This window comes from Baudoinia panamericana, assembly GCF_000338955.1.
Source record: "Baudoinia panamericana UAMH 10762 unplaced genomic scaffold BAUCOscaffold_2, whole genome shotgun sequence".
Classification (NCBI taxonomy): Eukaryota; Fungi; Ascomycota; class Dothideomycetes; order Mycosphaerellales; family Teratosphaeriaceae; genus Baudoinia; species Baudoinia panamericana.
In genome coordinates this window covers 413,777-439,446 of record NW_006911258.1, presented here as the reverse complement: position 1 = coordinate 439,446, position 25,670 = coordinate 413,777, and the positions used below count along the sequence as shown (strand labels likewise).

General features: G+C 55.8%; 14 protein-coding genes across 14 annotated transcripts; 9 read left to right on the top strand and 5 right to left on the bottom strand.

Moving 5' to 3' along the window:
- Positions 1 to 32: 32 nt before the first annotated feature.
- Positions 33 to 1,471, top strand: BAUCODRAFT_52233 (uncharacterized protein; the record flags this gene model as incomplete). Its single annotated transcript, XM_007674859.1, has 5 exons — positions 33 to 81; positions 166 to 546; positions 637 to 953; positions 993 to 1,328; positions 1,415 to 1,471. Coding segments are annotated over 5 exons (1,140 nt in total), but the record flags the coding sequence as incomplete, so codon positions are not given.
- Positions 1,472 to 2,042: 571 nt separating this feature from the next.
- On the bottom strand, positions 2,043 to 2,750 carry BAUCODRAFT_145020 (uncharacterized protein; the record flags this gene model as incomplete). Its single annotated transcript, XM_007675057.1, has 2 exons — positions 2,043 to 2,530; positions 2,585 to 2,750. 2 exons carry the CDS (start codon positions 2,748 to 2,750, stop codon positions 2,043 to 2,045), a joined length of 654 nt encoding a protein of 217 aa, XP_007673247.1.
- Positions 2,751 to 3,203: 453 nt separating this feature from the next.
- Positions 3,204 to 4,418, top strand: BAUCODRAFT_63730 (uncharacterized protein; the record flags this gene model as incomplete). The annotated part of the gene is made up of 2 exons (XM_007674925.1): positions 3,204 to 4,217; positions 4,260 to 4,418. The coding sequence occupies 2 exons, from the start codon at positions 3,204 to 3,206 to the stop codon at positions 4,416 to 4,418; spliced, it is 1,173 nt and encodes a 390-aa protein (XP_007673115.1).
- A 434-nt stretch (positions 4,419 to 4,852) lies between these two features.
- BAUCODRAFT_343184 (uncharacterized protein) lies at positions 4,853 to 5,562 on the top strand. Its single transcript, XM_007675056.1, has one exon. It carries the CDS (start codon positions 5,044 to 5,046, stop codon positions 5,488 to 5,490), a length of 447 nt encoding a protein of 148 aa, XP_007673246.1. The 5' UTR covers positions 4,853 to 5,043; the 3' UTR covers positions 5,491 to 5,562.
- A 616-nt stretch (positions 5,563 to 6,178) lies between these two features.
- On the top strand, positions 6,179 to 7,722 carry BAUCODRAFT_343182 (uncharacterized protein). The gene has a single exon (XM_007675055.1). It carries the CDS (start codon positions 6,308 to 6,310, stop codon positions 7,697 to 7,699), a length of 1,392 nt encoding a protein of 463 aa, XP_007673245.1. The 5' UTR covers positions 6,179 to 6,307; the 3' UTR covers positions 7,700 to 7,722.
- BAUCODRAFT_343204 (uncharacterized protein) lies at positions 7,711 to 8,668 on the bottom strand. Its single transcript, XM_007675054.1, has one exon. The coding sequence runs from the start codon at positions 8,531 to 8,533 to the stop codon at positions 7,721 to 7,723; it is 813 nt and encodes a 270-aa protein (XP_007673244.1). The 5' UTR covers positions 8,534 to 8,668; the 3' UTR covers positions 7,711 to 7,720.
- A 135-nt stretch (positions 8,669 to 8,803) lies between these two features.
- On the top strand, positions 8,804 to 11,378 carry BAUCODRAFT_21387 (uncharacterized protein; the record flags this gene model as incomplete). The annotated part of the gene is made up of 5 exons (XM_007674670.1): positions 8,804 to 9,128; positions 9,159 to 9,215; positions 9,278 to 9,853; positions 9,897 to 10,164; positions 10,223 to 11,378. 5 exons carry the CDS (start codon positions 8,804 to 8,806, stop codon positions 11,376 to 11,378), a joined length of 2,382 nt encoding a protein of 793 aa, XP_007672860.1.
- Positions 11,379 to 11,405: 27 nt separating this feature from the next.
- On the bottom strand, positions 11,406 to 12,518 carry BAUCODRAFT_343297 (uncharacterized protein). Its single transcript, XM_007675053.1, has 4 exons — positions 12,510 to 12,518; positions 12,418 to 12,465; positions 11,874 to 12,360; positions 11,406 to 11,798 (listed from the first exon to the last, which is right to left on the bottom strand). Exons 3-4 carry the CDS (start codon positions 12,307 to 12,309, stop codon positions 11,434 to 11,436), a joined length of 801 nt encoding a protein of 266 aa, XP_007673243.1. The 5' UTR covers positions 12,310 to 12,360; positions 12,418 to 12,465; positions 12,510 to 12,518; the 3' UTR covers positions 11,406 to 11,433.
- Positions 12,519 to 12,776: 258 nt separating this feature from the next.
- On the top strand, positions 12,777 to 14,909 carry BAUCODRAFT_29991 (uncharacterized protein). The gene is made up of 5 exons (XM_007674729.1): positions 12,777 to 13,130; positions 13,199 to 13,206; positions 13,277 to 14,086; positions 14,147 to 14,610; positions 14,672 to 14,909. Exons 1-5 carry the CDS (start codon positions 13,050 to 13,052, stop codon positions 14,812 to 14,814), a joined length of 1,506 nt encoding a protein of 501 aa, XP_007672919.1. The 5' UTR covers positions 12,777 to 13,049; the 3' UTR covers positions 14,815 to 14,909.
- Positions 14,910 to 15,076: 167 nt separating this feature from the next.
- Positions 15,077 to 16,074, top strand: BAUCODRAFT_119192 (uncharacterized protein; the record flags this gene model as incomplete). The annotated part of the gene is made up of 2 exons (XM_007675052.1): positions 15,077 to 15,104; positions 15,164 to 16,074. 2 exons carry the CDS (start codon positions 15,077 to 15,079, stop codon positions 16,072 to 16,074), a joined length of 939 nt encoding a protein of 312 aa, XP_007673242.1.
- Positions 16,067 to 17,854, bottom strand: BAUCODRAFT_29990 (uncharacterized protein). Its single transcript, XM_007674728.1, has 2 exons — positions 16,203 to 17,854; positions 16,067 to 16,154 (listed from the first exon to the last, which is right to left on the bottom strand). The coding sequence occupies exon 1, from the start codon at positions 17,829 to 17,831 to the stop codon at positions 16,260 to 16,262; it is 1,572 nt and encodes a 523-aa protein (XP_007672918.1). The 5' UTR covers positions 17,832 to 17,854; the 3' UTR covers positions 16,067 to 16,154; positions 16,203 to 16,259.
- Positions 17,855 to 19,953: 2,099 nt separating this feature from the next.
- On the top strand, positions 19,954 to 20,337 carry BAUCODRAFT_40396 (uncharacterized protein; the record flags this gene model as incomplete). Its single annotated transcript, XM_007674841.1, has 1 exon — positions 19,954 to 20,337. A coding segment is annotated over one exon (384 nt), but the record flags the coding sequence as incomplete, so codon positions are not given.
- Positions 20,338 to 21,868: 1,531 nt separating this feature from the next.
- Positions 21,869 to 23,022, bottom strand: BAUCODRAFT_29986 (uncharacterized protein). Its single transcript, XM_007674727.1, has 3 exons — positions 22,955 to 23,022; positions 21,999 to 22,899; positions 21,869 to 21,944 (listed from the first exon to the last, which is right to left on the bottom strand). The coding sequence occupies exons 1-2, from the start codon at positions 22,959 to 22,961 to the stop codon at positions 22,091 to 22,093; spliced, it is 816 nt and encodes a 271-aa protein (XP_007672917.1). The 5' UTR covers positions 22,962 to 23,022; the 3' UTR covers positions 21,869 to 21,944; positions 21,999 to 22,090.
- A 308-nt stretch (positions 23,023 to 23,330) lies between these two features.
- On the top strand, positions 23,331 to 25,610 carry BAUCODRAFT_29982 (uncharacterized protein). Its single transcript, XM_007674726.1, has one exon. It carries the CDS (start codon positions 23,506 to 23,508, stop codon positions 25,237 to 25,239), a length of 1,734 nt encoding a protein of 577 aa, XP_007672916.1. The 5' UTR covers positions 23,331 to 23,505; the 3' UTR covers positions 25,240 to 25,610.
- The last annotated feature ends 60 nt before the right edge of the window (positions 25,611 to 25,670 follow it).

Genomic DNA, 25,670 nt, shown 5'->3' with positions numbered 1-25,670 from the left:
TCGAGCGCGCCATCACCGAGAACGTGACGGCGTGTCCCGCGCCGTTCGTGAATGCTGAATTGTATCCCCCTCACGGCGGACGTAAGTCAAACCATCCCACGCAAGCCAACCGACACCCTCCAGACCTCACACCCAGACTAACCACCCACCTCCGAGGACCCGTAGAACTCGACGCCCGCTTCTGCGCTGCCCCAGTCCCAGGCCTAACCTGCTGCCTCCCCTGCCCCATCAGCCAATGGGTCTTCAGCTCCTCCTTCCCCACCCAAGTCCCCGCCGCCAACTGGGTCGCCGTCCCCTCCTTCATCCTCACCTCTCTACTCCTCCTCACCTACGCCTTCCTCCCGGAAGAAAAATCCCACCGTCACTATCTGTCCATCGGATTGACGGTTAGCTTGTTGTTGATGAGTCTCGCGTTCATCGTGCCGTTGAGCACGCGGCCGCACCAGTGCCGCGATGCGATCACCCCGAATAACATGTACACCGATATGAGTTGTGCGTGGAGCGGGGCGTTGTTGCAGGCCGGGGCTATGGGGACGGCGGTGTGGAGTTAGTATTCCATCCATCCTCCCCCCGCATCAATCCCACCACCACACAAACGCAACCAACCCTTACTGACGTCCGTTTGGATTTGAACAGTCCTCCTCCGCTCCATCTGGACCGCCCTGCGCATCATCCTCGACTTCAAGCGCACAGACCTCTTCCGCACCGTCTCCCTCGCCTTCGGCATCGGCTTCCCCGCCCTCCTGCTCGCCATCGCCATGCCAGTCACAGGAGTGTCGTACCGTCTTTGGGACGTCTGCATCCCCAACGGCACCGAAGCGTTTGTGACCTGGTTCGTCTGGCTGATTGTTGTGGCGGGGCTGGCGGGGGTTATTTTGATTATCACCGTAGGGTATTGTGTGTGGAAGTTTGCGCTTAGTGCGTTGGCGGGTTCGGCGAGGGGGCGGATGAGTGTGGATACTAGTGATTCGGAGGCTGCTCCGGGGAGTGAGAGTGGGAGTGTTGGTGGGCCGGGGAAGAATAGTCGACGTCGTGCGATTGGGCGGCGGAGAAGGGTGGAGTGGGGTCGGATCAAGAGGGTGCTGTATTTGCAGTGGCGAACGGTGGTGTTTGCGTTCATCGTCACCAACGAGACGATTTTCTTCGCATTGGTGTTTGTGTCGCAGACGGCGGCCGTGCAGCGGAATATCGGTGGGATTACGCCCGAGGATGAGGCGTGGGGGATCTGTTTGATCGCGACGGGGGGCGATAGCGATGCGTGTTTGGATCAGAGTAGTGGGTTGGGGTTGAGTGAAGGGAGGGTGGTGGCGGTTTTGTTGTTGGCTGCGGTGAGTACATTTCGTTCTCTTATCCGTGCCCGTTCGGTGCGGTGCTGGTTTGCTTTGCGTGTACTGATGTGGTTTTGGGATGATAGAGCCTTGGTGCCACGCTAAGTCTGCTCATGATCCGCACCTCCATGTTCGAGGGCTGGTACGAGCTCCTGCGCTCCCCTCGTGCCATGCGCAAGCAAGTTCTTGGTGTCTTCCGCACGCGCCGGCCGAGTCTGAGTAGTCAGGATGGGGATTTTGTCATGCAAAGTCCGAAGCATGTTAGTCTCGGTCGACCGCTGGGAAGCGAGCAGCCGGGTGCGATGAGTTCCAGTGGAGCGATGAGGCAGGGTGATACGGGACTGAATGCGGCGTTGGAGGAGCAGAGGCGCGCGAAGGGACCGGAGGATGTGATTGAGGATGCTGAGATGGCCAAGGTGGAGAAGACGGAGGAGAAGGTGCGGAGGGAGGATGAGATGCTTGGGTGATGTCTCTGCTGTGCTTCGCGCGTGTTGTTCGAGCGTTATACGGTTGTGGTGTTACAGTATGTTGCATTGTAATGGAGCTGTCTTCTTCAGAAGCTTTCGGTGTCCGCCTAGTCAACCTTGAGGCTGGTGGTAGTGGTCTGTTACCCATGCGCCAGCCGCCAACATTCCACTCGAACGCCATACACCAGACACCATCGCCAAAGCATAACCCGCATCAATGCATACCGGATGGGAGAGACGGCATGCGCTACCCTCTCCCGCGCCCTCTCGGTGCACCCCTTCCTCTACTGCTGAACCCACCGCCACCTCTACTCCCTCCAAAGCCACCTCCCCTAGAGAACCCTCTCCCAGGCGCTCCACCTCTCCCCCTCGGCGCACCTCTACCACCCCTCATCATACCTCTCCCACCTCTACCCCCCGCCATACCCGCACCCCTCGGCTTCTTCACCTTCGCCGCTCCCGGCAACGGCTTGGGCTTGGGCAAGAACTTCTCCAACGGTAACAGCTTGTCACCACCAATGTAGAACTTATCTCCCGCCTTGAATGAAGCGGCTTGGATGCCTTCTTGTGGTTTGATGGTGAAGTAGACTTGATTCAGCGGGCCGAGGATTTCGTCGACTTTGCCGATGGACTGCTTGTTTTCGAGGTAGATGGGCGCGTTGAAGTAGGGGATTTTGGGGTTGACGGACGAGCAGACGAGCTCGCCCTCGGTTGCGTGGAGGAAGGTGCCCATTTCTGCGGCGCATTAATATCAGCCCTGATCGCTGGATTTCTGTAGGATTACCATACCTTGCACGGTGTCGGGTGGGCCTGACTGGAAGCCTCCTCTCCCACCTCGAAAGCCACCACCACGGCCTCCTCTGTCTCCGCCTCTGAATCCGCCTCGGTCTCCTCCTCTGAAGCCCCCTCGTCCGCCGCCCCGATCACCGCCCCGTCCTCCGCCACGGAACGACATTGTGTTGTTGTCGCGCTGCTTAGGCGACTTTGATGCTATGTTTTAGTGGTGCGGAATTGCTATGACTGCATGCTTGAATGTGCGCTTAGATGTAGACTTCAAGCTCCGATCGAAGCTGCACAATTTCTGGTCGAGATCTTGGCGCGCAGCTTGCGGAGTTGTCTTGCTGCAGCTGATTGACTGGGGATGACGGGCGCTAACGGATGGCTGCATATGCGAGCACCCCATAACCACTTTCGATTCATGCTTCCATCGGTCACCAACTTCGGCTTCCCACTGGGTGAGCGCACCCTCGAGTTAAGGCGTCTGCGTTAACATCTTACCGTACCTACTTCGAATGATGCTGCCATGAGCGTGGTGCCTCGTTCGGCCTTCATGCGAGCCTCAGGTTAGCGACGTTTTGGCGGGTTCACAGCCTTGCCAGTTTTGTGCGACGCAGACGGCAACGTGAGGATGACCAAAACCACTCGCAACACCGCCGCGGCGACCGAGGAATCCTTCCACAAGCATTACTCGGCCATTTGGGGTGGAGTGAGATGGCAAACTTCATTGTACCCAGCACTATCTGCACCCACGCGTTACTGCGCGCTGGTGAACCGATACGTGCCCGCCCACGAGGCTCGCCGCGCGCTGCAGAGCGGAAGCAATGAGCCAGGTGCCCTCCCTGAGAGCCTGCAGCAGCTAAACTTTCCTAACGTTAGCGTAAACGACGGTAAGAGTGCGCAGGCAAGTATCGGTCCTATTTGCTATGTTCGCCCAGCTCCCTCGTCAGGTGAAAAGGTCTCGCGCGTGGGGAGCACTGCTGCACCGCTTACGTTCCCGCCACCTCAGCCTGCAGGTTCTACTCCAATGCAGCTATTGACTCATTGGAACCTCGATGCTGCTTCCGCACTGGCAGTCTCGGTGCTGAATGTCCAGACCGGCGACAGCGTTCTCGATCTCTGCGCAGCTCCTGGTGGGAAGTCCGTGGCTCTGGCGCAGAGTATGTGGCCTCACCTCCACGCCGATAGTCCGGTCGAGCCCTCCGGCAGGATGACGGGTAGACTGGTGTCAAACGAAGCCGACGGGAGGCGGCAAAAGCGTCTTGCCGAGAACTTACAAGCATACCTGCCGCCGCAGTTGTTCAAACAAGGTGCAGTCTCGTGTACGCGTGTTGACGCTTCCATCTCCGGACCCTCACTCAATGCTCTGCTGGCCGGAGGCAGCTTTGATAAGGTGCTTGTCGACGCGCCTTGTTCTTCTGAGCGACACATCATTCATGCTCATCTCAAAGCCCAAGGATCTGGCAATTTAGCACCGGAAATGGCAAACTGGAGGTCAGGTTCTTCGAAACGGCTTGCGAAGACGCAAGTGGAGCTTTTAATGACAGCGCTCAAAGCGGTTAAGATCGGCGGTCAAGTTATGTATGCTACCTGCTCTATCGAGCCTACGGAGAATGATGGTGTGCTTGAGAAGATGCTTGCGCTGGTGGAGAAGGAAGTCAAGAAGGGCGCCAAGTGGACGGTCAAGCTTGGCTTTCCAGGTGCTTCTGGAGCGTCCACGATGGACGAGCAGCTGGAACAGTGGGCGGAGCGCACGAAGCATGGCTGGATGGTACTACCCGACCACCCTGGTGGTGGAAGATGGGGTCCGCTGTACTTTGCGCTTGTTACTAAAATCGCTGGCTGAGTGTTGCACTGACGATGTCAGAAATCTTGTCCGATGAGCGTACGCGGAGCAGACAGACAGATTATCACAGCATGTGCTATTACCCGCGAACTATAACAAGGTGCAGTTTGCGGGTGCTGTCTCCTTGTGCAGCGACGGTTACAAGCATGTCTGACTGGCGGGCGAGCGACGACATTGGGGGCTCTGCTTCGGCTGCATCAACGGCTAGTGACAGCGGGGAGCACGAACGCTCTGATACCGTCATTTCATGTTCAGACGGTTCGGCAGGCTCTTTCACCGTACGACAGAGCGCACTCTACGCTGACATGCCATTCTTTCCAACATCGTTATGTCTGTCGTTGCGGCACAGTCTTACCTGTTGTACAGTCGAGTAGGGTGAATGACAGCCAGTTGCCATGCATCATGTTGTGCCTAGATGTTCGACACACGGAGATCGCTGGTTATTATCTCGATCTATCGTCTTTGACAGCTCGCAGTCTCCGCTATAGCACAGACAGCAAGCAGGATCGGATAGGCTATATCTCAAGATGCTAAGAGCGAAGCCTTTACATAACCTCATGCCTATTGCGAGAACTAACAGGCTTAGCTTGTCAGCCCTGTGCACCCGCGAATACAAGGCATCGAGATGTCAGCCATAACCAGTGTCGGCGACAAGCAGCATGATCAGGGGTGGAACGTCCTGGACCGGGTTTCGGAAGGCCCTGTGGCCCATTGCGTTGAGGGACTTGGTGGTCACCTTCCGTTTGGCTTTCGCCTCTCGCACCGTCCGCACCCTATGGAATTCGAAGAGCTCGGGAGTCCAGACGAGGAAGACGCAGCATACGAGGTGAATCTGGGGAATGAGTACGTTACCTTGCGTACTTTCCCCAGGACTATCGAGTTGTGTCTCTTTGCTTGTCCTCAAGAAGCCCGCAATGAGGAGCACGTCGGCCCGCAGACGTTCGAAATGGTTCGCAAGGTCGTAGTCTGGGATCCTAAGACCGAGGTCGGTACTCAGATCGATGCGCGATTCTTGTTGGAACAACGTTTGAGACGCGAGGCGGCCAAGTGGGTTGCCCTGCAGAAAGCGTGAGAGAGCATTGTCGGTTGGATTAAGCTTGATGCGGCAAAGGCGACCTCTGTGATTCGTCAAATTCCGTCCCCTGCTGGCAGAGCTCACGAATCGCGGCAACGCAGAGGTGAAACATTGAGTACTTCGGATCGACCACGCTTTGCTTTATCTCGACTTCAGCTTCTGATGGCGAGGGAACGCTGCGAACGAGCCAAGGGTTCCGGCAGCAAGGAAAGTAGTGCGATGGCAGCGGGCAAATATTCGCAAGCTATGCTGAATGCGAGTGAGAGCGCGCTGGCGACTGTTTACATCGTCCACACGTACTGTCGGCGGTCTGACCTCAGCACGGCCGAACTTATACTGAATCACTGTTGACCCTGATTGATGAAACAGACGCATAGTCAACACTCCCAGAAGAGGTCGTTAGGAGCTTCAGCAAGCGAGGCAGCGTGCCGGAATGGTAAGATGGCTCCTTAACGAGATGGCAGCATGAGTCCCAACGAACATGACAAATGAGACAGCGGATGCAGCGGATGCAGCATTGAGGGAGGTTTTCAAGGGTTGGGACAGGATTGAGCCAAGACCGGAGATCTGGGAGGTCTGCAAACGTGAGCTGCAAGACGTGTAGTGTTGGCGAAGGTATACAGTATGTTATGCAGCGCGTATCGATGCGGTTAGTACTAGTCGGCCTCTCCCGCAGCCACTTCCGCGCTGCTGGAACTTAATGTTGATGCAGGAACGCGGAGACTAAACCGAGGATAAGCGAGTGCTGATTGCTCTCGTCTTACCAACGTCTCGATCGTATCTCCTCGTCATGTAAACACCTACAGGCGCCGGCATGGCGTCAAGGCTAGGCCTTCGTAGGCTTGAAATCGCAGCAAAATCAATACTACACCCAACCGCTGTGAGATGGCAGCCAAGCCCCTGTATCCGCTGCCAGCGACGATGGCAGTCCATCTCCCAGAAGATCGGAAGCGACAGGGTCCACTTCCCTGGCGCCGTCAACTCCCAGTTTACAACCCAGCTAGCCTTCACCCGTCCCGCCGACCTTCCTGGCATGCCCACCTACCGCATCCTGGACCAAGAAGGCCGCATAGTAGACCAAGCACACGCTCCCCCGGATATTGAGACCAAGGAACTGCTGAGGATGTACCGCGACATGGTGTTCGTTAGCATAATGGACATCATCATGTTCGACGCACAGCGCCAGGGTCGGGTCTCATTCTACATGGTCTCTGCGGGCGAAGAAGGCATCGCAGTCGGTTCCGCCTCGGCTCTAAGTCCCAACGATCCTATCTTTGCGCAGTATCGCGAGACGGGCATCTTCCAGTACCGCGGCTTCACGCCCGCAGACTTTATGGCGCAATTGTTCGCTACCAAGGATGATCCGGGACGGGGACGCAACATGCCGGTGCATTACGGGAGTGCGAAGTTGAGGATCCACACGATAAGTAGTCCGCTCGCAACGCAGATCCCACAAGCGAGCGGGGCGGGTTACGCAGTCAAGATGCAGAACTTGCGCAACCCGACCGACGAGCAGCGGGTGGTGGCGTGTTATTTCGGCGAGGGCGCGGCGAGCGAGGGTGACTTCCACGCTGCGTTGAATATCGCGGCCACGAGAGCATGCCCGGTGGTCTTCATTTGCAGGAACAATGGGTTTGCGATCTCCACCCCAACATTAGAGCAGTATCGCGGCGACGGAATCGCCTCGAGAGGCGTGGGGTATGGCATCGATACCATCCGTGTGGATGGGAACGATATCCTAGCAGTCCGCGAAGTCACGAGACAAGCTCGCGAATTGGCGCTGCAAGACAACGGCCGGCCCGTGCTGATCGAAGCAATGTCATACCGTGTAAGCCATCATAGCACTTCAGACGACTCCTTCGCGTACCGCGCCAAAGTCGAAGTCGAGGATTGGAAACGCCGCGATAACCCCATCACCCGTTTGCGGAAGTACTTGCAAGGAAAGGGTCTGTGGGATGACGAGCGAGAAGCTGCGTTGCGGAGTGACGCGCGGAAGGAGATTCTGGAGGCGTACCGGAAGGCGGAGAGGGAGAAGCATCCTCCACTGAGAGCGATGATGGAGGATGTGTATGAGGAGATGACGGAGGAGCAGGTCGGGCAGCTGGAGAAGATGAGGGGTTTGGTGGAGAGGTACGAGGGGGAGTATGATGTTAGTCGCTATGAGGAGGGCATAGCTGGGCTGAGATTAAAGGAGGTCAAGCGATGATTCTGCAAGGCGCAAATCGAGTCACTCTGTTGAGTTCATGACATCTTCTATCGCCGCCCAAGCTGCCATCTGTCGTGCTCGTCTCTCCTTCTCCTGCTGTGTGTCCATAGTCTTTGATCTTCCTGGCGCATCGGTATCCACATCCATAGCCTCTCCACCCTCACCTCCGTCACTCGGGCCACTCAAACCGACCTCCAACAACTCCCTCACCTTCGACTTAGCCTCTCGAACCCTCTCAACCTCTTCCCTCATCCTCTCCACCCGCTCCTCCATCATCCCAATTAGCGTCTCCCTCGCCTGGTGCGGCCTGTACCTATTGATCGCCTCATGCATATTCGCCACCAACACCTCGAGATCCTTCGTAGTGGCTTCCCATCCCTCTGCTGGGTTTTGTGACAGATTGCCGACTAGTAGTAGAAAGGTTGCAAGGTGACTTCTCGCTAAGGAGATTAAGTGCGGTCCCGGGTTGAGTTCTGCGCCCGGAGGTAGTAGGGATTCGATGTTGAGTTCCGCGAGCGTTTGCGAGGGGGCGGAGAGGGAGCGTGAGAGGCCGAAAGCGAGGAAGTCGCTGGTTGTGGGTGGTGGAGGTGGTGGGATAAGGTAGCGGAGTTCGGTTGGTAGAGAGAAGATGTCGATGTCATGATGAGGTTGGTCTTGAGTGCTTAAGTCAGGCTGGTGAGTGGATACGCCGGCTTCCTTGCGCAGTTTGCGCAGGTGAGCGAGGTTGTCTGGGGTAAAATGCTTGTAGAAGGGCGGTGGTTGAGGGAAGGGCGCTTGCATGCGCTCTTGCTGTTGTGCTTGAGCTTGAGCTTGACCCTGCTGTTGGTCTGCCATTATCGCGCTATACCGTGGATTTCTTGCCCGTCATCCGCTGTACCCAAAGGAACGTAAAGAACAAGTGCTAATGGAGACAGCGCGCTAACAATCGTAGCGTGACCAGATCGGCAGGCACGCAAGCTGCCGCTGTGGAGCCGAGAGTCTAGCGTCTGGGGTAATGACGTGAAGCCAAACAGAAGCTCTTGAGCCGTATTGAGATTTCAATATTCATCCCTCGAACCTCCAGCCACCATTTGAGACGTTCAATCCTCGGACGAAGTGTACAAGATGCACCGCGTCAAGAACGTGCAGTACAACGAGGAGGACCTGTACGACGACGATGAGGTGGACGAAGGCCAGGGAGAAGAGCAGCTCACACAAGAAGACCGCGACAATTTCGCAAACCTCACGCCAGTCGTGCGCGCAGAGCTGGAAGAGGCAGGTTTGCAGGCTTCGGACAGGGAGATACAGGATGCGTTGTGGAACTATTACTGGGATGTCGGAAAGAGTGTGAATTATCTCAAGAACAGCCGCACGCCCAGACCACAGCGGCAAGCCAGCAAGAAGGATGCGAAGGCGAAGAGCAAGTTTGACCAGGCGGCGGAGAAGGCAGGTAAGTGCTACACTTTTCCTACGTTTGAAGAAACTGGCTGTGCTGGCGAGGGTTGGGTGAGAAAGTTCTCAGCGGCGGAACGAAGAGGTGGGTTTTGCTACTGCCAGCGTCACTGTACAGCTATGCGATGCTGACTCCGCACTACCTAGACTTTGCGATGCCACCTTTATCGGCTGCCGAGTGGTTCCAAGGTGTTCCATGGACCGGACTATCTCCCAGCATCAGGGGCAACCTTGTGCCAGCCGAACCTGTCAGGCCACGTCCGCGACTGCTCGGTGGCTCTTCCAAACTTGCCAAGCTCGCGGAAGAGCGGCGAAAGAGAAATGCCGCTGCCGCGGCATCACCGGAGGTCGAGGTTCCTGCTAGCAATGGCGCCTTAAGCGCCCTTGACCGCCTTGCTAGTATCAAGGATGGGAAGGAGAACGACAAGCCCGCCGCCACGACGCAGGCGGAGCCACGAAAATACCCGATCAGGAAGAAACGCGAGCCAACGCCGCCTCCACGAGAGCCGACCCCGCCGCCAGCACCAGCAGAACCGCAAGAGGAGGCGCCTGACCTTCGAGCCTCACCGACGGCATTTGGACGTACACTGTCAACAAGTCCGCGGCAACATCCGACTTCGACTATGCATCTCAAGGACGTACTTGGCGCGAGCAGCCAGAGCGATCCATTCAATGCACCTTCACCAGACGACGTAGTCATGCGAGCACAACAGCACAGCAAGGGTCTAACGAAGTGATATTACGCAGCTAACAAGGATATGCACAGCTGTATCGAACACATCAACCAAGCAGGCGTCCACAAAGGGCCTGGAGAGGCAGACCCAGGCGCTCAATCTCGACGCCGATGCAACCCCTCAGCAGGCGAAGGTCCGCTCGAAAGGGCTGGACGTACCGAGATTATGGGCGGAAGAGAAGTCAAAGCGAAAGCCGTCTGCTGCCTTCGTCGTGATAGGTCATGTCGATCACGGCAAAAGTACGCTCATGGGTCGGTTACTACTAGACACCGGCGCAGTCGCACAGAGGGATATTGACAAGTACGGCTCAGCCATCAAATCTTGATTTGCATACATGCTGAGTTTTGGCAACGTGTAGATACCAGAAAGCGGCCACCGAACTCGGCAAGTCATCCTTCGCGCTCGCATGGGTGCTCGACACCGACCCACAAGAACGCGAGCGTGGCGTTACAGTCGACATAGCGCAACATCACTTCTCCACTGACACCGCGGACTTCACAATCTTGGACGCGCCGGGACACAGAGATTTCGTGCCGAACATGATTGGTGGCGCCGCAATGGCAGATATGGCCGTGCTGGTTGTTGACGCGAATCAGTTGGACTCGGGCATGAAGGGTCAGACGAGGGAGCATGTATTACTGGCGAAAGCGGTAGGGCTGAAGAAGGTTGTGGTGGCGGTGAATAAGATGGATGATACGAAGCCGACTGCGTGGCGCGAAGCGGCGTTTGAGGCGGTGAGGGACGAAGTGCGAAGCTTTTTGACGACTTCAGGCTTTGGAGAGGAGGATGTGCTGGTTGTGCCATGCAGCGGACTTGGCGGGGAGAATGTGGTCAAGGCGCCGTCGTCGATGGGTGCCGCAGCTTGGGTGGCGAAGTGCAACCCGACCCTGCTGCAGGCACTCGAGCGATCTATCCCGTCCGAAACTGAGTCGAAGACCGTAACGCAACCTTTTCGGATGCAGATCGCGGACGTTTTCCGCGGCAGCATACAGAACCCTCTTTCAGTCGCTGGACGTATCGTAGCCGGCCACGTGCAGGTCGGCGACAGCATCCTCGTCCAGCCCAGTGGCGAAACAGCCGCCATTAGAGCCCTGGACGTCATCGACGAGCCCAGGGACTTCGCTGTTGCAGGCCAGATTGTGACACTCCATCTGCAGGATATCGAAGCACAGCATCTCCGCTCCGGCGACGTGGTTTGCGACCCAAAGCGTCCCGTACACCTGCGCAAGAGCTTCGAGGCTGTAGTCGAGGCGGTCGATCCGCTACTTCCGCAAGCCGTGGACATACATATCGGACGCCTGCACGCGCCAGGGCGGATCGAGCGTCTAGTGGAGGTCATGGGCAGTGAGACCGGGCGCAAGAAGCCACGAATTGTGCGGCAGGGACAGAAAGCCAAGGTGAAGTTGACCTTTGAGGATGCGGCCTCGAGCGGGTTTCCGCTTGTGGATGGCGAAAAGGTCGTGCTCAGAGCAGCTGGAGCGACGGTGGGGTATGGTGTGGTAGACGCCGCATAGCGTGGGACTTGATACCTCGTCGCTTTCGACGGGCTCAAGCCAGAACATGGCGTAACTACCGATGCCTTGGCGGAAACAGCAGTCGACCTTCCATTCCTCCATCCACCATGATGTTCATCCCGTTCACATGGCCGCTCAAGGTCGGACTGGCGATAATAGCAATCTGGCGCGCGATGTCCGCCGGCGTGGCGACTTTCTGAAGCGGCGTCGTGGCCAGCGCGCGCTCGACGAAAGCAGCGTCCTTAAGCTTCTCCTCAGCCATGGGCGTTGCTACCCAGCCGGGATTTATCGCGTTTACACGACCTCGCGGCGCAACGGCTACGATTTCGTTCTTGAGTGACGGCACAAGACCGTACATCAATGCGGCTTTCGAAGCAGCGTAGTCGCCGTGCTGGGCTTCGCCGAACTTGCCCGCGGTACCTTGGAAATTCTTAGCGCTCTGTCTTTACGGTTCGGAAAAGAAACGGCGGGGGGTGAGGTGAGACTTTAACTTACTCCCAATGAAGATGATACAGGCACTGGCTTTCTCCTCCTCTGACGCTTTCCTCAGCTGCTGCAGGAATGCCCGACAAAGCAGAAAAGCGCCTGTCAGGTTGACTGCCAACGTGTTCTGCCACTGGTCCAAGGTCATGTCGGCAATGGGCGCATCGACGCCTTCCCAAATCCCATGATTAACAACAAGCACGCTTACCCGCTTGTTGTGGTGCGAATAGGCCGCTTCGAAGAGCTCATTGACTGATGCCTCGTCCCGAACATCGGCCTGAGCTAAGCACATTCCCTCAAAGCCTTGGAGGTTGTCCGGTTGCCTGCGGCAATGAGCGGTGATTGTGGCGCCAAGTTGGGCGAATGTCTGCACACTTTCGCGCCCTATGCCGCCAGCGGCGCCGGTCACTAGGACGTGGACGTTTTTGAGGCCGAAGTCGAGCGACATGCTGATACGTGTCCTGTAGTGTCTGCTGAGCCGAGAGAAACAATACACGATCTACCGTTATCAAGCTGACGATCGGACGCTGAAACGGAAGACCGTATCTCGACTAACCTCCGCGTGGACGATTAGATGATGGCTACCGCGTTGTGGCGGACTGTACTATGCCGAGTTGGTTTGATTTTGAACCGCACCGTGCAACCTACCTCCCTGCCAACCCCCGATAAAAGTATCTACTGCCCACAGCCTCTCTCGAACACTGACACCTGAGCTTCGATAGATTCACAAACAATTTAAGATATTGATGTCCTGATGGCAGAGTAATGTTCGAACTCGAGGTGATGGCCAAGCTTTCGCATGCATGCACGGCGGGATCACCCGGCGCGAAGGATCGGATTACCACCTCTACCATTGTCGTCCACGTGCAACATCGCGAGGTTGTCGTTTGCCGGAGCTGTTCTGCACAACAGCCATGTAGAGCAACCCTTGTGGCGTGCGATGCCATGAGCCGTAAGCCGAGCAGCGATAAGGCGCATGCTTGCCAGTCGCACAGCATCCTTCAAGATAAGTGGAGAGCAAAACTTCTTCGAGCAGCACGATCAGCGCAAAGTGCATAGGGCTGCCGCGTGCTGGGTATATCAATGTCTCAGCCTTCTCTAAACCTGTCTCCTTTCATTACCTTAGCGTGACACCACACCACTAATTAAGTATCAGATCTCTTTACAGCGGTACCGTACTTTATCATCATGGACAAGCATCTCGGCGCCCAAGAGCCTCCTGAGGAAGCAATACAGCAGCGCCACGAATCCGTGGCAAACACAGATAAGGTGCAATTGAGGCTCAGACGTTTCGATGTACTTGAGCGCTGCTGACTCTACAACCTGTTGCTCTCTAGACCTTCTGGTAAGCAGGTTTTCCAGCATAAAGCAGGATCGAAGTTTGAGATAGTGCTAATATTCATGGCCAATCTTAGGCAGCGTATCTGGCCCATCGTTGGCTGCGGTGCCGGCCTCTTTTCGGATGGCTACTTGAACGGGGTCATCGGCTCCGTTAGCACCATCCTTGCGATCCTATACCCTACGCAATACGTCAACAGCCCTGCTCAGTCCAACGTGTCGTCCATTACTTTCGTTGGCACGCTGATCGGCGGCCTTATCTTCGGTTTCACGTCCGATCACTGGAGTCGCAAAGGGAGCTTGCTGGTCTCGACCATCATTGTGATTGTTTTTGCCGCCTTGTCCACTGGCAGTTACGGTGCCAATGGCAGCATCTCCGGTCTCTTTGCTGCCTTGACTGCTTATCGTTTCTTTCTTGGTATTGGCATTGGAGGCGAGTATCCCGCCGGCTCTGTGGCGTGCGCGGAGAGTACAGCTGAACTGCGGTCTGGCACCCGGAATCGCTGGTTCGTCTTGTTCACCAACGTCCAGATCGACTTTGGCTTCGTTGTCGCGGCCATAGTTCCCATGATCGTAGTTTTGATAACGACGGAACAACATCTCCACACGGCCTGGCGAGTGTGCTTGGGTCTCGGTGTTATACCGCCGCTCTCGATTCTCTACCTGCGAATCAAGCTCTCCGAACCCGAAAGCTTCAAGCGTGGCACCATGGCTAGAACGAAGACGCCGTGGCTTCTTTGCATCAAGTTCTACTGGTTCAGGCTCATGGCTATATCGCTAATCTGGCTCCTCTACGACTTTTCTTCGTACTCATTCGGTCTACTCAGTTCCCAGCTTCTGACTAACCTCCTTGGGACCGATTCGCGGCTGTGGGTCAGCTTTGGCTGGTATGTAACCGAACGGCGACACAAGCACCCGCTATCTATGCGAAATGCTAACGCAGGCAGGAACATCCTGCTGAACTTCTTCTACATGCCTGGCTGCATCGCTGGCAGCTGGCTAAGTGACTGGGTCGGCCCTCGGAATGCGCTGGGATACAGCGTCCTCGCGCAAGCCGTGGTCGGCTTCATCATGGCCGGATGCTACGGATACCTTGCCAAGGCGAAGTATGTTGGAGGCTTTGTCGTCATATACGGACTTTTCATAGCTCTCGGAGAGCTTGGACCTGGCGACAATATCGGTCTGCTCGCCTCAAAAACCTCCGCAACCGCCGTCCGTGGCAAGTATTACGGGATCGCGGCAGCCTTTGGCAAGATTGGTGCGTTCGTGGGCTCAAAGACGCTCATTCTACTATACAACAAGTACTACTATGCCGGCGAAGTTGTTAAGGCCGGCCAATACCCCTTCCTGATTAGCTCTGCGTTCTGCGTTGTCATGGCTGGTCTGGTATTCTTCTGCCTGCCACATGTCGGTATGTCTACCCAAGCTCAGCTCCTGCTATGACATAACGCAATGCTAACACCAATCCGCAGGACAAGATACAATCGAAGAGGAAGACGCCAAGTTCAAGATTTACTTGGAGAGCCATGGTTATGATACAACTCAATTGGGACTCCAGCCGAGCGAGAGCACTGAGCAGATCTTACAAAGGGGCAAGGAGGATGTAGCTCCTTAAGAATCGTTCATAGAAGGCATTCAGGAGCGGATATGCTACCCTACCGAGACTGAAGTACCACTGAATCGCCAGTTGCCCCTCGACTGCAACTCAAACCCTGCCTCAGAGCACGTTATGGTGGGGCTTTGGTGGGGCTCAAGTTTTGTGTTCCTGAATTGTGAACGTGAAGCTCAAAGCTGAGCACATGCTTCGCTCGTCTGCCATTTCCCTCCCGTTGAAAGTGTTCGTTGGTAGAAGATATATACACATTGCTTCTTGGAAAATGGCAAAAGCTGCGGAACGGTACGATGGTATGCCACTCTAGCCCGTGCCCATCATTCGGCATAACGACCGCTAATGGCAGCCTCAGAGCCAATCCATATCGCGGTCATCGGCGGCACTGGCCTTCAACACCTCTCCGGCTTCACCCACGCAGCTACACTCAAGCTCAGCACGCCGTGGGGCGAGCCTTCATCTCCCGTCTCCGTCCTCCACCACCCTTCTCCATCGACCGGCAAACCCATCCCAATAGCGTTCCTTTCGCGACATGGCCTCCATCACGAGCTTGCACCCCACGAAGTGCCCAACCGCGCCAACATCGCCGCTCTCAGAAGTCTTGGCGTACGGACGATCATCGCTTTCAGCGCCGTCGGAAGCCTGCAAGAGCAGATCAAGCCGAGAGACTTCGTCGTGCCGGATCAGATCATCGACCGTACGAAAGGTGTGAGACCTTTCACATTCTTCGAGGGAGGTATGGTGGGGCATGTAGGCTTCGCGGACCCTTTCGACCCGCCTTTGGGGACCTTGGTGCAGAAGTGTGGGCACAGTCTGGCCGGCGAGGACATCGTACTACACGACAAGGGGACGGTAGTCTGCATGGAGGGCCCACAGTTCAGCACGCGTGCTGAGTCGAACCTATACCGCTCCTGGGGTGGCAGCGTGATCAACATGTCCGCATTACCCGAGGCCAAGCTAGCCAAGGAAGCGGAGATTGCGTACCAGATGATATGCATGTCGACCGACTACGACTGCTGGCATGTTTCCGCGGGTGACGTGACGGTGGAGATGGTTATGGGCAATATGAAGGCGAATGCGGAAAACGCACGGAGGTTTGTGGGTGCGGTGCTGGATGAGTTGAGCAAGGAGGAGCATAAAGACTTGGTGATGGCGACGCACCTGCAGGGCAGCATGAAGTTTGCGGGTTCCGTGACGGCACCTCATGGACGGAGCGCAGAGGCGAAAGAGAAGATGCAGTGGCTCTTTCCGGGTTACTTTGACTGAGCTCGTTCGACTGTACAGTCGTAAGCATAGCAAGTGGCGCACGGTGGAAGCTTTCAACAAGTTGGGCGGCATAAAAGAGCGTATGATACCCATCCCGCAAAGACACTCGAATGCTGAATTCGATTAAGCGACTACATCCGGCTCACCATCCCTTTTCACTCTCCTATTGCTTTCAAACCAATGCCTTACCATCGCCTTCCGAAAACATCGTGCTCCTGCAGATTCCTGACTCGACCTGCCTTCAACACGGGGCTCTTCTGACTGCCCGCAGTACCGACGTCGTTTCTAGCAACAGTCAAGCCATCAGAATCATTCCCGAACAGCCGTTGGTCTCCGCCAAACTTCCGCCACATCTCGCGATCCTCAGCGTCATGTTCAGCTCCCGACACAGCAGCATCGTGCTTGAACAAGCCTAGGATCTCTTGCATGTTCAGATTGTTTACGCTAGTGCCGGTGCCTTCAATGGCAGCCTTGGCAAGCTCGCGTTTGCGCTCTTGGAGGGCGAGGATGCGCTCTTCGACGCTGTTGGTGATCGTGAGACGGTAAACCTTGACATCGACGGTTTGGTTGAGACGATGCACACGGTCGATGGCTTGCTCTTCGACGAAAGGATTCCAAAACGGCTCCACTATGACCACGCGACTTGCAGCGGTTAGGTTGAGGCCGAGACTGCCGCATTTGAGTGAACAGAGTAGCACGCGAGTTTTGGGATCGTTGCGCAGGCTGTGGAGAGCGGCTTCGCGAGCGTCGTTTCGCATGCTGCCATCGTAACGCACGCATCGTATACCTGAGGTCTTCAGGTGCGGCTGAATGAGGTCGAGCATTGTGGTGAACTGGCTAAACACGATGGTCTTGTGTTTCGACTGTTCAGCATGCAGGATACGCAGAAGTTGCCGAATCTTCGTGGAGGGCCTGGGCGTGAACGCGTCCTCCTCACTCAGCGCCCCGTAGGCGTAAGCACTGTTTTCTTCGGCATTCGAGGCGGAGTCGGAGTCGTCAGTGCCGTCCGAGTCGGAGAACTCATCGCTCTTCGCAAATTCTGACTTGATTGGTGGTCTCCGACGGTGCGCTCTTGGTGGCGAGTCCTCGTCATCTTCCTCGTCGTCCATACTCCTTTGAGAGTCGATCGAGCCAAGGGTGTCACCTCCTCCTTCAGCGTCTTCGTCGTCCGTTCCGCCTGCCTTACCAAGGTTGATAGCCCGCTCCGGCCCATCTGCGATCCACTCGCCCTCCTCATCGTCGCTATCGGCGGGCAGCTGGTGCCGCTTACGCCTCACCGCCGGTTGCTTCTGCATATTCGCAGTTCGTGTATTCTTACGACCCTGCTTCATCATCGCAAGGTCCGCCTCGCATTCCGCGCATCGAACTGCGCCGTCGCGCGCTTCCTGCGCAGAAAGCTTGATCTGGCAAACGTCGCAATGCTGAGTCCTTACGCTCACGCCTTCCATTAGCCTAGTGAGATCATCCATATCGTCACGAACGTTATTGTGCTTCTCCATAATTGCCCGGCTTTGCTTCTGCGCCTTGGCAGTCTCCTCGTCCTTGCTAGGGGATCGCTCAATGAGTAGAAAGTGATCGCAGGCTTGCCGCAGTCGCAAGAGCAGTACGAGCGCACCAATGTAGTCTGCACCGCCTTTACTGTTCATCATTTCCTTCAAGCGCGTATCTGCGCGGTTCTGCAAGCGGTCGTAGCATTCTTGCTCAGCAGCATCGAACTGGCACTCTACGGTCACCACTTCACGCTTGACGATTTGCATGCCGCCTTGCTTTAGAGCCGAGCCCTCGCCATCTTGGATCGTTTTGTTGCCAAAGTTGAGTGCGCCGGATTGCTTGAGAATATCCTTGGTTCGGCGCTTCATGAACGCTCGTAAGAACCACTGCAAGCGCTTCAAAGCCAAGCCACCACGACCATTCTTCATCGGCTGCATAATATCAGACTTCCACTTCGGCAGGTTGCAGTACGGCTTGATGCGCAGGAACTTAATCAAGGACTGCAACTCATCCAAATTATTTTGCATGGGCGTGCCCGTTAAGCACCATCGGTACCAGCTCTCGAGTGCGTAGCATGCCTGTGTGGACTTCGCACTGCGGTTCTTGATACTGTGTGCTTCATCGAGCAGGATACGGTACCAGTGTACGCCCATGCAGCCAATTCGCGTACCGTCGACAATCTGCATCTGCGACCCAGCATGTTCAGATGTAAGCGTCTGGTAAGTAGTGATGACAACATCGTATTTGGCCAGCTCCTTTGCAGACTTCGTACGACTGGGGCCGTGATGGACAAGCACACGGAGAGCATGGGAGCGGCAGACCTTGTCTTTGATCTCGGCCTCCCACTGCTTGATCAGTGCCAGTGGCGCTACTACCAGCGTAGATTTGCTGACTTGCTTGCCGGGCATTTTCTGCTTCGGATGCTCTGGCTTCGCGCCTGGAGCTGGACGTGGATTTGTAAGTACAAGCGCGACAGACTGCACGGTCTTGCCTAGCCCCATATCATCTGCTAAGATCCCGCCATGAGGTAAGACCCCGTTCCTCTTTGGCCCGCCTATTTCTTTATCTATCATCCACGAGACACCCTCCACCTGATGCGGGAGTAATTTGATGGTCATGCCTTCGACGGTGCCATCTTCCTCGTCTTCATCTTCTGCGTCCTTCACGACATTCAAGTTTGCTGCCTCTTCTTCCTTCACCTTTAGTGAGGCCAGCTTGTCAGCCAGGCCCTTGGCTTCGACGTCTCCGCCTTCACGCAGCGCGTTCTTAGCGCGCTTTCTTAGGCGTAGCCGTGGCTTCTCCTCTCCGTCCTCAAACGCGCCTTCCAATAAATTCTTGATGTTGTCGTTTGCTTCGTTCGCATCAACATACGCGTAGGGATCTGACTGACCGAATGTGTTACGTTCGGTTCGGAGGGCTACATCCGGATCGAAGTGGTCGCCATCTTCATCATTGGTTAGGTCAACAGTCGGCTGTGCTGCCGTTGGGCGTTCACTGTACGCATGTCGGTCCAAGGAGGAAAACTGCGGCCTTGGTGGTTGGGCCGAAGGGTAAGGCTGTCTGTAAGGCGGGTTCGACGTGTTCTGTGGCGGGTTACGAGAGGGTACTGTTGGTAAAGGCGCTGAAGTGATGATAGGCCGCTGTCCGGGTAAATAGAAAGTCCTTTGCTCAGACGAAGGTAGAGTGAGGCTGGTCTCGGCCTCTTGTGCTTGCTGCGCTGCTGACGACAGCAACTGGCGGTTCGGTGACGGCTTGTACACTGGCTTCTTGGGAATAAACAGGCTAGGTGATTGCTTCCGTAGCGGATTGCGCAGCGAACTCGCCTTGCCGAACTCCGCTTGAGGCTGTGGTCTCAACGACGAGAAGTCAAGCTCATCTTCGTCTTTGGTTTTCGGCTTTGTTAACGGAGACTGCATCTTTGCGCTAATGTTGGCAAGTGGTAGCCGATCGGGCTTCTGCGGTGAAAGATACTGCCCGGAAGAAGTGCGACTCGGGTCACGCTCTTTGACCATGTTCAGCAAGACGATCAATCGGCAGGTTTACACGTGGTCGAACGCGCGAGGTCGAACGCTGTAGCTGATATCGCTCTCGTATTCGTGAATGACGCTCGCCAACAAACAACCTGTTGCCTCGGCGAAGCCGGTATTGTTGCCTTAGGCATTAATATCTCCTAACCTTTTGGCCCCGAAGACGTGACTTGATCAAGCTGAGCTACTGCGAGCTCGCAACGCATTCGGACCTCGTAGCTCACAATGCCGACTCGAGTGGACACCGAGTGTTGTCGCCGTGACACAGCATTGTGCGATGTACTCTACGTAGCTCATTGGCAGGCGCGGTATGAGTCTGGCGCGTTACACGAGCCCTTCTTCGCGAGACGAGCGATCGCTTGTCTTTCACTATGGCAATCTCAAAAGCGCAAAAACAAGTATTAGGCTTGCGCAGATACTGCCCGGCAGCGGGAGCAAAGGCGTGGCGATCGATCTCATCGAGTCGTTCGTCAGCGGCCGAGGCAAGGGACTGTATGATGCCTTGTCTTACACCTGGGGCAGCGGAGAGCGTAATAAAAATGTGACCTGCAATGGCCGGCGTCTGGCCGTCACGCAGACGCTGCTTGAAGCTCTCCAGCGTTTCCGTGACCCGGTCAACACTGTCACGCTGTGGATCGATCAGATATGCATCTGCCAGGAGCGCATCAAGGAGCGCAACCAGCAAGTGTCAATGATGGGAGACATCTTCACGAACGCGCGCAAGGTGATCGTCTGGCTTGGCGAGGATTATGACGACAGTGCTGCAGGTATGACACTTGCGAAGCATCTTCTGAGTATCGCTCAGAAACCCAATGTCTCCGGGGAATTGCAGCCGCAAGATTTCGACGTTCATGGCCTGCCGAAACGTGGTCACAAGAAGTGGAGAGCTCTTGCGGGTATTTTGCGGCGACCTTGGTTCTGGTAAGACCGTCTCGGCATGGCTTGCTGTGAGGTCATTACTAACGTGTGTAGGCGCACGTGGGTCGTGCAGGAAGTCGTTCTAAATCCGATGGTGGAGATTGTGCTTGGGGGCAATATGCTGATGTGGGATGAGCTTGCAATCGTCGTGGCACTACTTGAACGTCCACTACCGAGTGTGTGGCAGCTCGATCAAGCTATCTCGATTGATGAGCTACCATTCTCCCGGATCAATCGCATCCGCATGCGACATCGAAGGCAACTCGTTGGCCTTACAACACCACCGGCGGCTTCCGATACACAGTTCGGCGACACCTTCACCCCAGGGCCCGACGTCATGGAGTCGGACAGTCATACTGAGGATACTGAATTGCTTGATCTTCTCTTACTATCACGCGGTCTTGGGGCCACTGACCCTCGCGATAAAGTCTACGCGCTTCTCGGATTGGGAAAGCATGATATTGAGCCCGACTACTCCGACGCGAACACCGCTTCTACAGTCTATGTGGACTTTGCGATGCAACAGATCGGCTTAGTCTCTGCTCTGCGACACGAATGTAGTGCTCGGGGCGAAGAGTTTGAGGCACATCATCGCGTGTTAAGGAGGGCTATCGTTCTGCTAGGCTGCGCCGGCGTACCGAATCAGCAGCTGCCTTTACCTAGCTGGGTACCCGACTGGACGGTCAATCTCGCCTGTCGTCCGCTAATCTTCGGCGGATTATCTGGGAAATACGGCGCAGGCGGTACGAAGCCGGGTCTGTTCGATTGGGACATAGAGCAGGGCGCGCTGACTCTGAGTGGGATCTTGCTCGACGTAGTCCGCGAAATTGGTGCTATCAAGCTTGACTACGACTCCTCACCGGACATGCCGTTACTCATTCGCCAGTGGTGGCAGGAAGCTCAGAGCATCGCCGTTAGGCGCATCGCTCGCTCACCCGGAAGTACAGGGTTCACAGATGCTTTCGAGGCAATGCGCCGTCGATTGAGCCTGTGCAAGCACGGATACTACGACGGTGACTCCTCTCATGGCCGACGCGGCAGTTTGCTTGATGAGGATGATGTCGTGCATGATTCACCACACAGCGTTTCGCAGACTCTGACTCTGGGTCCAACGCGAGGCCGAGTGTTCTTCAGCTCCTCTACCGGATATCTCGGTCTAGCGCCATACGGGACCAATGAAGGCGACCTGATCTTCGTAATACGAGGTGTCGATGTACCATATGTGCTGCGACCGAAAGCCGATGCTTATGAGCTCGTCGGCGAAGCCTTTGTGCAAGGCATTATGGATGGTGAGGCGCTGGCGATACCGCACCTCATCTCCACAGACATCTTGATACGGTGATCGATGACGCTCACGGCCTCTTTGCTGGCTAACAACCACCCCCTCCACCCAACTAGCAGCCTTGTAACCACCAGAGGTGCATTGAGCATCTGGTATGCAGCAAAGTCGGGCCTGTTCAGCATGACAGAGCTGACTCGCATCAATAGGCTGCCTTCCAAGTGGCCAATGCAAGGCTCTGGAAGCTCGGTCACCATCGCAGAAGGCCGCTTTGTGTAGACGTTTTCACCCGTTCAGTCGATCAGTCCGAGGCGAAAATTTGTCTGACGTTCAAGTTAACGCGCTTGCCCTTCAACCAGCCCCTGAATGCTGCATATGTCTCGTTCTCCGCTTCGCTGCCGATAGCGGGCCAGTCCCGCAAACACTCTGGACAAGTGTCTGCAAGCACCTTCGGCACGCCATGCCAGGCGTATCTGCTTGTCCCACTCATGAGCACAGCATCACCAGAGCGTAGTCTGATGGCTGCTGTATGGCTCTGGTACTCAGCAGATATTGGTTGGGCCTGTCCATCTGCGCACGGTGGGGAGGTTGTGGCAGTAACCTCTTCGACCGCGACGAAGAATATGGCATCACATCCTAGGCTGATCGACACAAGTGGCTGCGCGCACGCCTCGGAAACATCACGATGGACGCTCAAGGTGTCTCCCGGACTGTAGATGTTAACAATCGCTGCTTCGGCTTTCATCGGGAATGCGTCCTCCACTAGCTTTTTGATGTCGGCTGGAAAGGAAGGCGGTGCGCCTGGCGGGTAGACCTTGTTCGACCAGTCGTATTGTCCACCCAAGGTGATCCAGCGAAGTTTCTTGTTCAGAAGCTGCGCGGTTGAGATGCTTGAAGGAGTTGTCTTCGAATTGTGATTCAGATCAGAAGCAGATGGCCCGAAGAATGAGGCATCGCCTTCACGCGATATCAATTCGGGGGAATAAGAGATATCGTAGTGTAGGTGTACATTAGTCTGGTGGGATGGAACAGAAAGATCACGGTGCAGAAGCTTGTTTAGGACTTCGGCTTGGACAGGCGGAGGGAGGAAGGTAGGGTAGACGAACAGGCCTACCTTGCGGACTCAGAAGCTGAGCCTACCGTTGTTGCACGTTTCCGGACTCACCAGGCATGTTTAGCACCTCAAACGCTTCTGCCACGTTGACCCTTTGCGCTTCTGTGTGCTCCGATCCGTGGGCAAGCGCATCAAAAGAGCCTTGGCATTCTTTACTGTGGTCATTATGTGGCTTGCCTGCCTTAAGCTCCACTCTCCTAACATGATGGCGCAAAGAGCGCTCATTGTTGAAGTCTATAAGGGCTGGATGTGTGTCGAGTAGTGTCGGATCTAATTTCTGCCACTTCTTGTAAGTCGCTTTGATGTGCTCAGGTGGCTTCGCGTGCGCATCTGGCGGCTTGAAATCGTCCGTATCCGCCGACATCGTTGTGCACTCGTCTCGCCAACATCATCCAGCTTACTGCTGTGTCAATAGCGCCAATACTACCACTGGGGCACGATATGTGTTCTGGGGAAGAGATGGCGCGTGCAGTGCAGAGTACGAAACGACCGTGCGTTCCTGACGCAATGTAGACCCCTCGGCGCGTCTTCTGCGACGCGTGCAGAATTCGAGTCTGACGATTCCCACAACCTTGTATATAAAGCATGACTACCGTTTGACTATGCCGCGAAGGCCGGTCAAGGTGCCACAGGAGCAACATTTCGACGCCCTGGAGCCACCTCTACGGCAAAGGCGCTTCAGCGACCGGAGGAAATCCGTGAGGCCCGCGGCTCACAATAGGATATCACCGCTCACCAAAAGCCAAGCGACATTAACCCAAGTTGGATGGATCAACACTCCTCAAATTACGGGGCATGGCATTTTCGGTATCTCGAGTGACGAAGAAGGAGATGCTTACGGGGAGACACGCCCGAAGAAGCGAAGAAAGACCAGCTCGAAAACGTCAGAACGTACCGAGAGCCAGCCTAGTTACACGCAAGCCATAAGGAGCGCGCCCTCCAGAAGAGCTGATCGTCTAGCCCGGTCCGCCGGTCTAGAATTTGAGGTTTTTGAGGATGCCAACGAGCCTGCAGGTACCCCAATGGAGGCTGTGGCAAAGCGACGCACAAGGCGAGCAGTCGATCGCGTTCAACCGACAGACTGGGATCTAGAGGATAATATTGGGTGCGGCAGCCCGATGGGTACGAAGCAGTCGCCTGAGATCCCAAATAGCTCCTCGCAGGCGGAAGGCGCCGAGAATGCCATGCCCAGGCCCGCAACCACTATTATCACGCCACGCAATGTCCGGTTCGTAGAAGTACCATCATCACAGAGTCCTGCAAGTGTCAAGCTCTCTTCGCAAAAGCCCTGGCGGTGCAGGATGCGGAGCCGGTCACCGTTACAAGAACGGGATGCTAATGTACGGACTCCGACCCATGCTAAGACACAGGATACCTCACATGCAACCCCCGACAACAAGCATTATCCTGCTTTGGAGGAAGAGTTCGCAGATGCTGGGACTGGTAGCCCCAAGTCGATCGCAACGGTGACGGCAGAGCCTGCGCGGACATTGAAGCGCACAACCACAGTGCAAGACTCACAGTGTGATGATATTGACCTCAATAGTGCGCAGGACTCTGGTAATTCTGGATGGTCTACCACTGATAACTTCTTCGGTCACGACGAGTGCTTGGGCCAGTATCACAGCATTGACTTAGACGATGGTCTGTTCGATCCAGCATATTCCGCTTTGGACCGGGACGCTGCTCGTTTCGCCTTACGAGCCCAGACTCAAGGACACACCCTGGTACCCCAAGTCAGTAACAGCACTGACACTGAAGATGATGGTCTGCTCAACGATGAGCCGGAGCAAGGCTTGCCAGCGCTGGCTGGAGATGAGCGTCCCGCGGAGGCGGGAATCGTGAGCGCTGAGGGGTGTGACGCCGTGGCTGCAACGCAACCATTAGAAGCCAGAGTTGCCACGCCGTCAATGGAGTGTCGGCCTACTACCAAGCCGTGGTGCGACCACCCATCGCTCGAGGAGGAAGAAGAAAGAGTGCCATCCTCTCCGCCCTTACCGCGGCCATCACAAGTCAGCACAATAGTACCCACTCAAGCATCGGTTGTTGCGCCATTTGCGAAGTTCCTAGAGGCTACACCAGTGCTCAACTCACCATCGAAGGCGGCACACTCGTGGCACGAGACTGCGTCTAGCTCGCCTCTACCGCTACCGCCCTGGAGCTCGCCGGAACGGGAGCGTTTCGTGGAATTATTGGCAACGGAAGGAGAGCAAGAAGACGGACTACCAGATCAGAATACAGTAGGGACTCTGCAGAGCCTTGTGGACTTCAGCTTGCCACCTCCTCCGCCCATGAGCTCGAGCAGTGGCGTGCGATCATCTTCGCTTGGAGCTTGAGCTTGCTCTTTCTTTATGTGCAGGATAGTGAATCGCAGTCGAACTGCCTGTGAATTTGGAACAGCCGGATGGATACTATAAGCACTAGGCGTCGCGCTCGGCTCATAACACTACCGCTCAGAGATCGTGTTGGTTTGTCGTGAAATAAGTCACGTACTTTCCTCTCCTGGCGAAGTTGGCATGCCAGGAAAAGACCTCATCTGCGAGTTTGTGCCGTGGTGTCTCCTCTCGTCCGTATACACTTCTCCATCTCGATCGCTGCTCTCCTCACCCGGAATGCTTGCCTTGCAGCTCAACATCTAATGTATAAGTCGTGAGTGTAGTTGAAGCTGGTGGTCACTCACTACAGTGATACCCCCCGTGACTCCATAACAAGCGCCCCGCACGTCATCGCGAACGATAAATAGCTGACGACACAATGATAACAGAAG

Coding starts and splice junctions, on each gene's coding strand:
- BAUCODRAFT_343184 (XM_007675056.1), top strand. CDS start 5,044: ATGTCAGCCATAACCAGTGTCGGCGACAAGCAGCATGATCAGGGGTGG.
- BAUCODRAFT_343182 (XM_007675055.1), top strand. CDS start 6,308: ATGGCGTCAAGGCTAGGCCTTCGTAGGCTTGAAATCGCAGCAAAATCA.
- BAUCODRAFT_343204 (XM_007675054.1), bottom strand. CDS start 8,533: ATGGCAGACCAACAGCAGGGTCAAGCTCAAGCTCAAGCACAACAGCAA.
- BAUCODRAFT_343297 (XM_007675053.1), bottom strand. CDS start 12,309: ATGTCGCTCGACTTCGGCCTCAAAAACGTCCACGTCCTAGTGACCGGC. Junction 11,799..11,873: donor CTGTATCATCTTCATTGGGA/GTAAGTTAAAGT, acceptor AGAATTTCCAAG/GTACCGCGGGCAAGTTCGGC.
- BAUCODRAFT_29991 (XM_007674729.1), top strand. CDS start 13,050: ATGGACAAGCATCTCGGCGCCCAAGAGCCTCCTGAGGAAGCAATACAG. Junction 14,087..14,146: donor CTGTGGGTCAGCTTTGGCTG/GTATGTAACCGA, acceptor TAACGCAGGCAG/GAACATCCTGCTGAACTTCT. Junction 14,611..14,671: donor CTTCTGCCTGCCACATGTCG/GTATGTCTACCC, acceptor ACCAATCCGCAG/GACAAGATACAATCGAAGAG.
- BAUCODRAFT_29990 (XM_007674728.1), bottom strand. CDS start 17,831: ATGCAAATCGTCAAGCGTGAAGTGGTGACCGTAGAGTGCCAGTTCGAT.
- BAUCODRAFT_29982 (XM_007674726.1), top strand. CDS start 23,506: ATGCCGCGAAGGCCGGTCAAGGTGCCACAGGAGCAACATTTCGACGCC.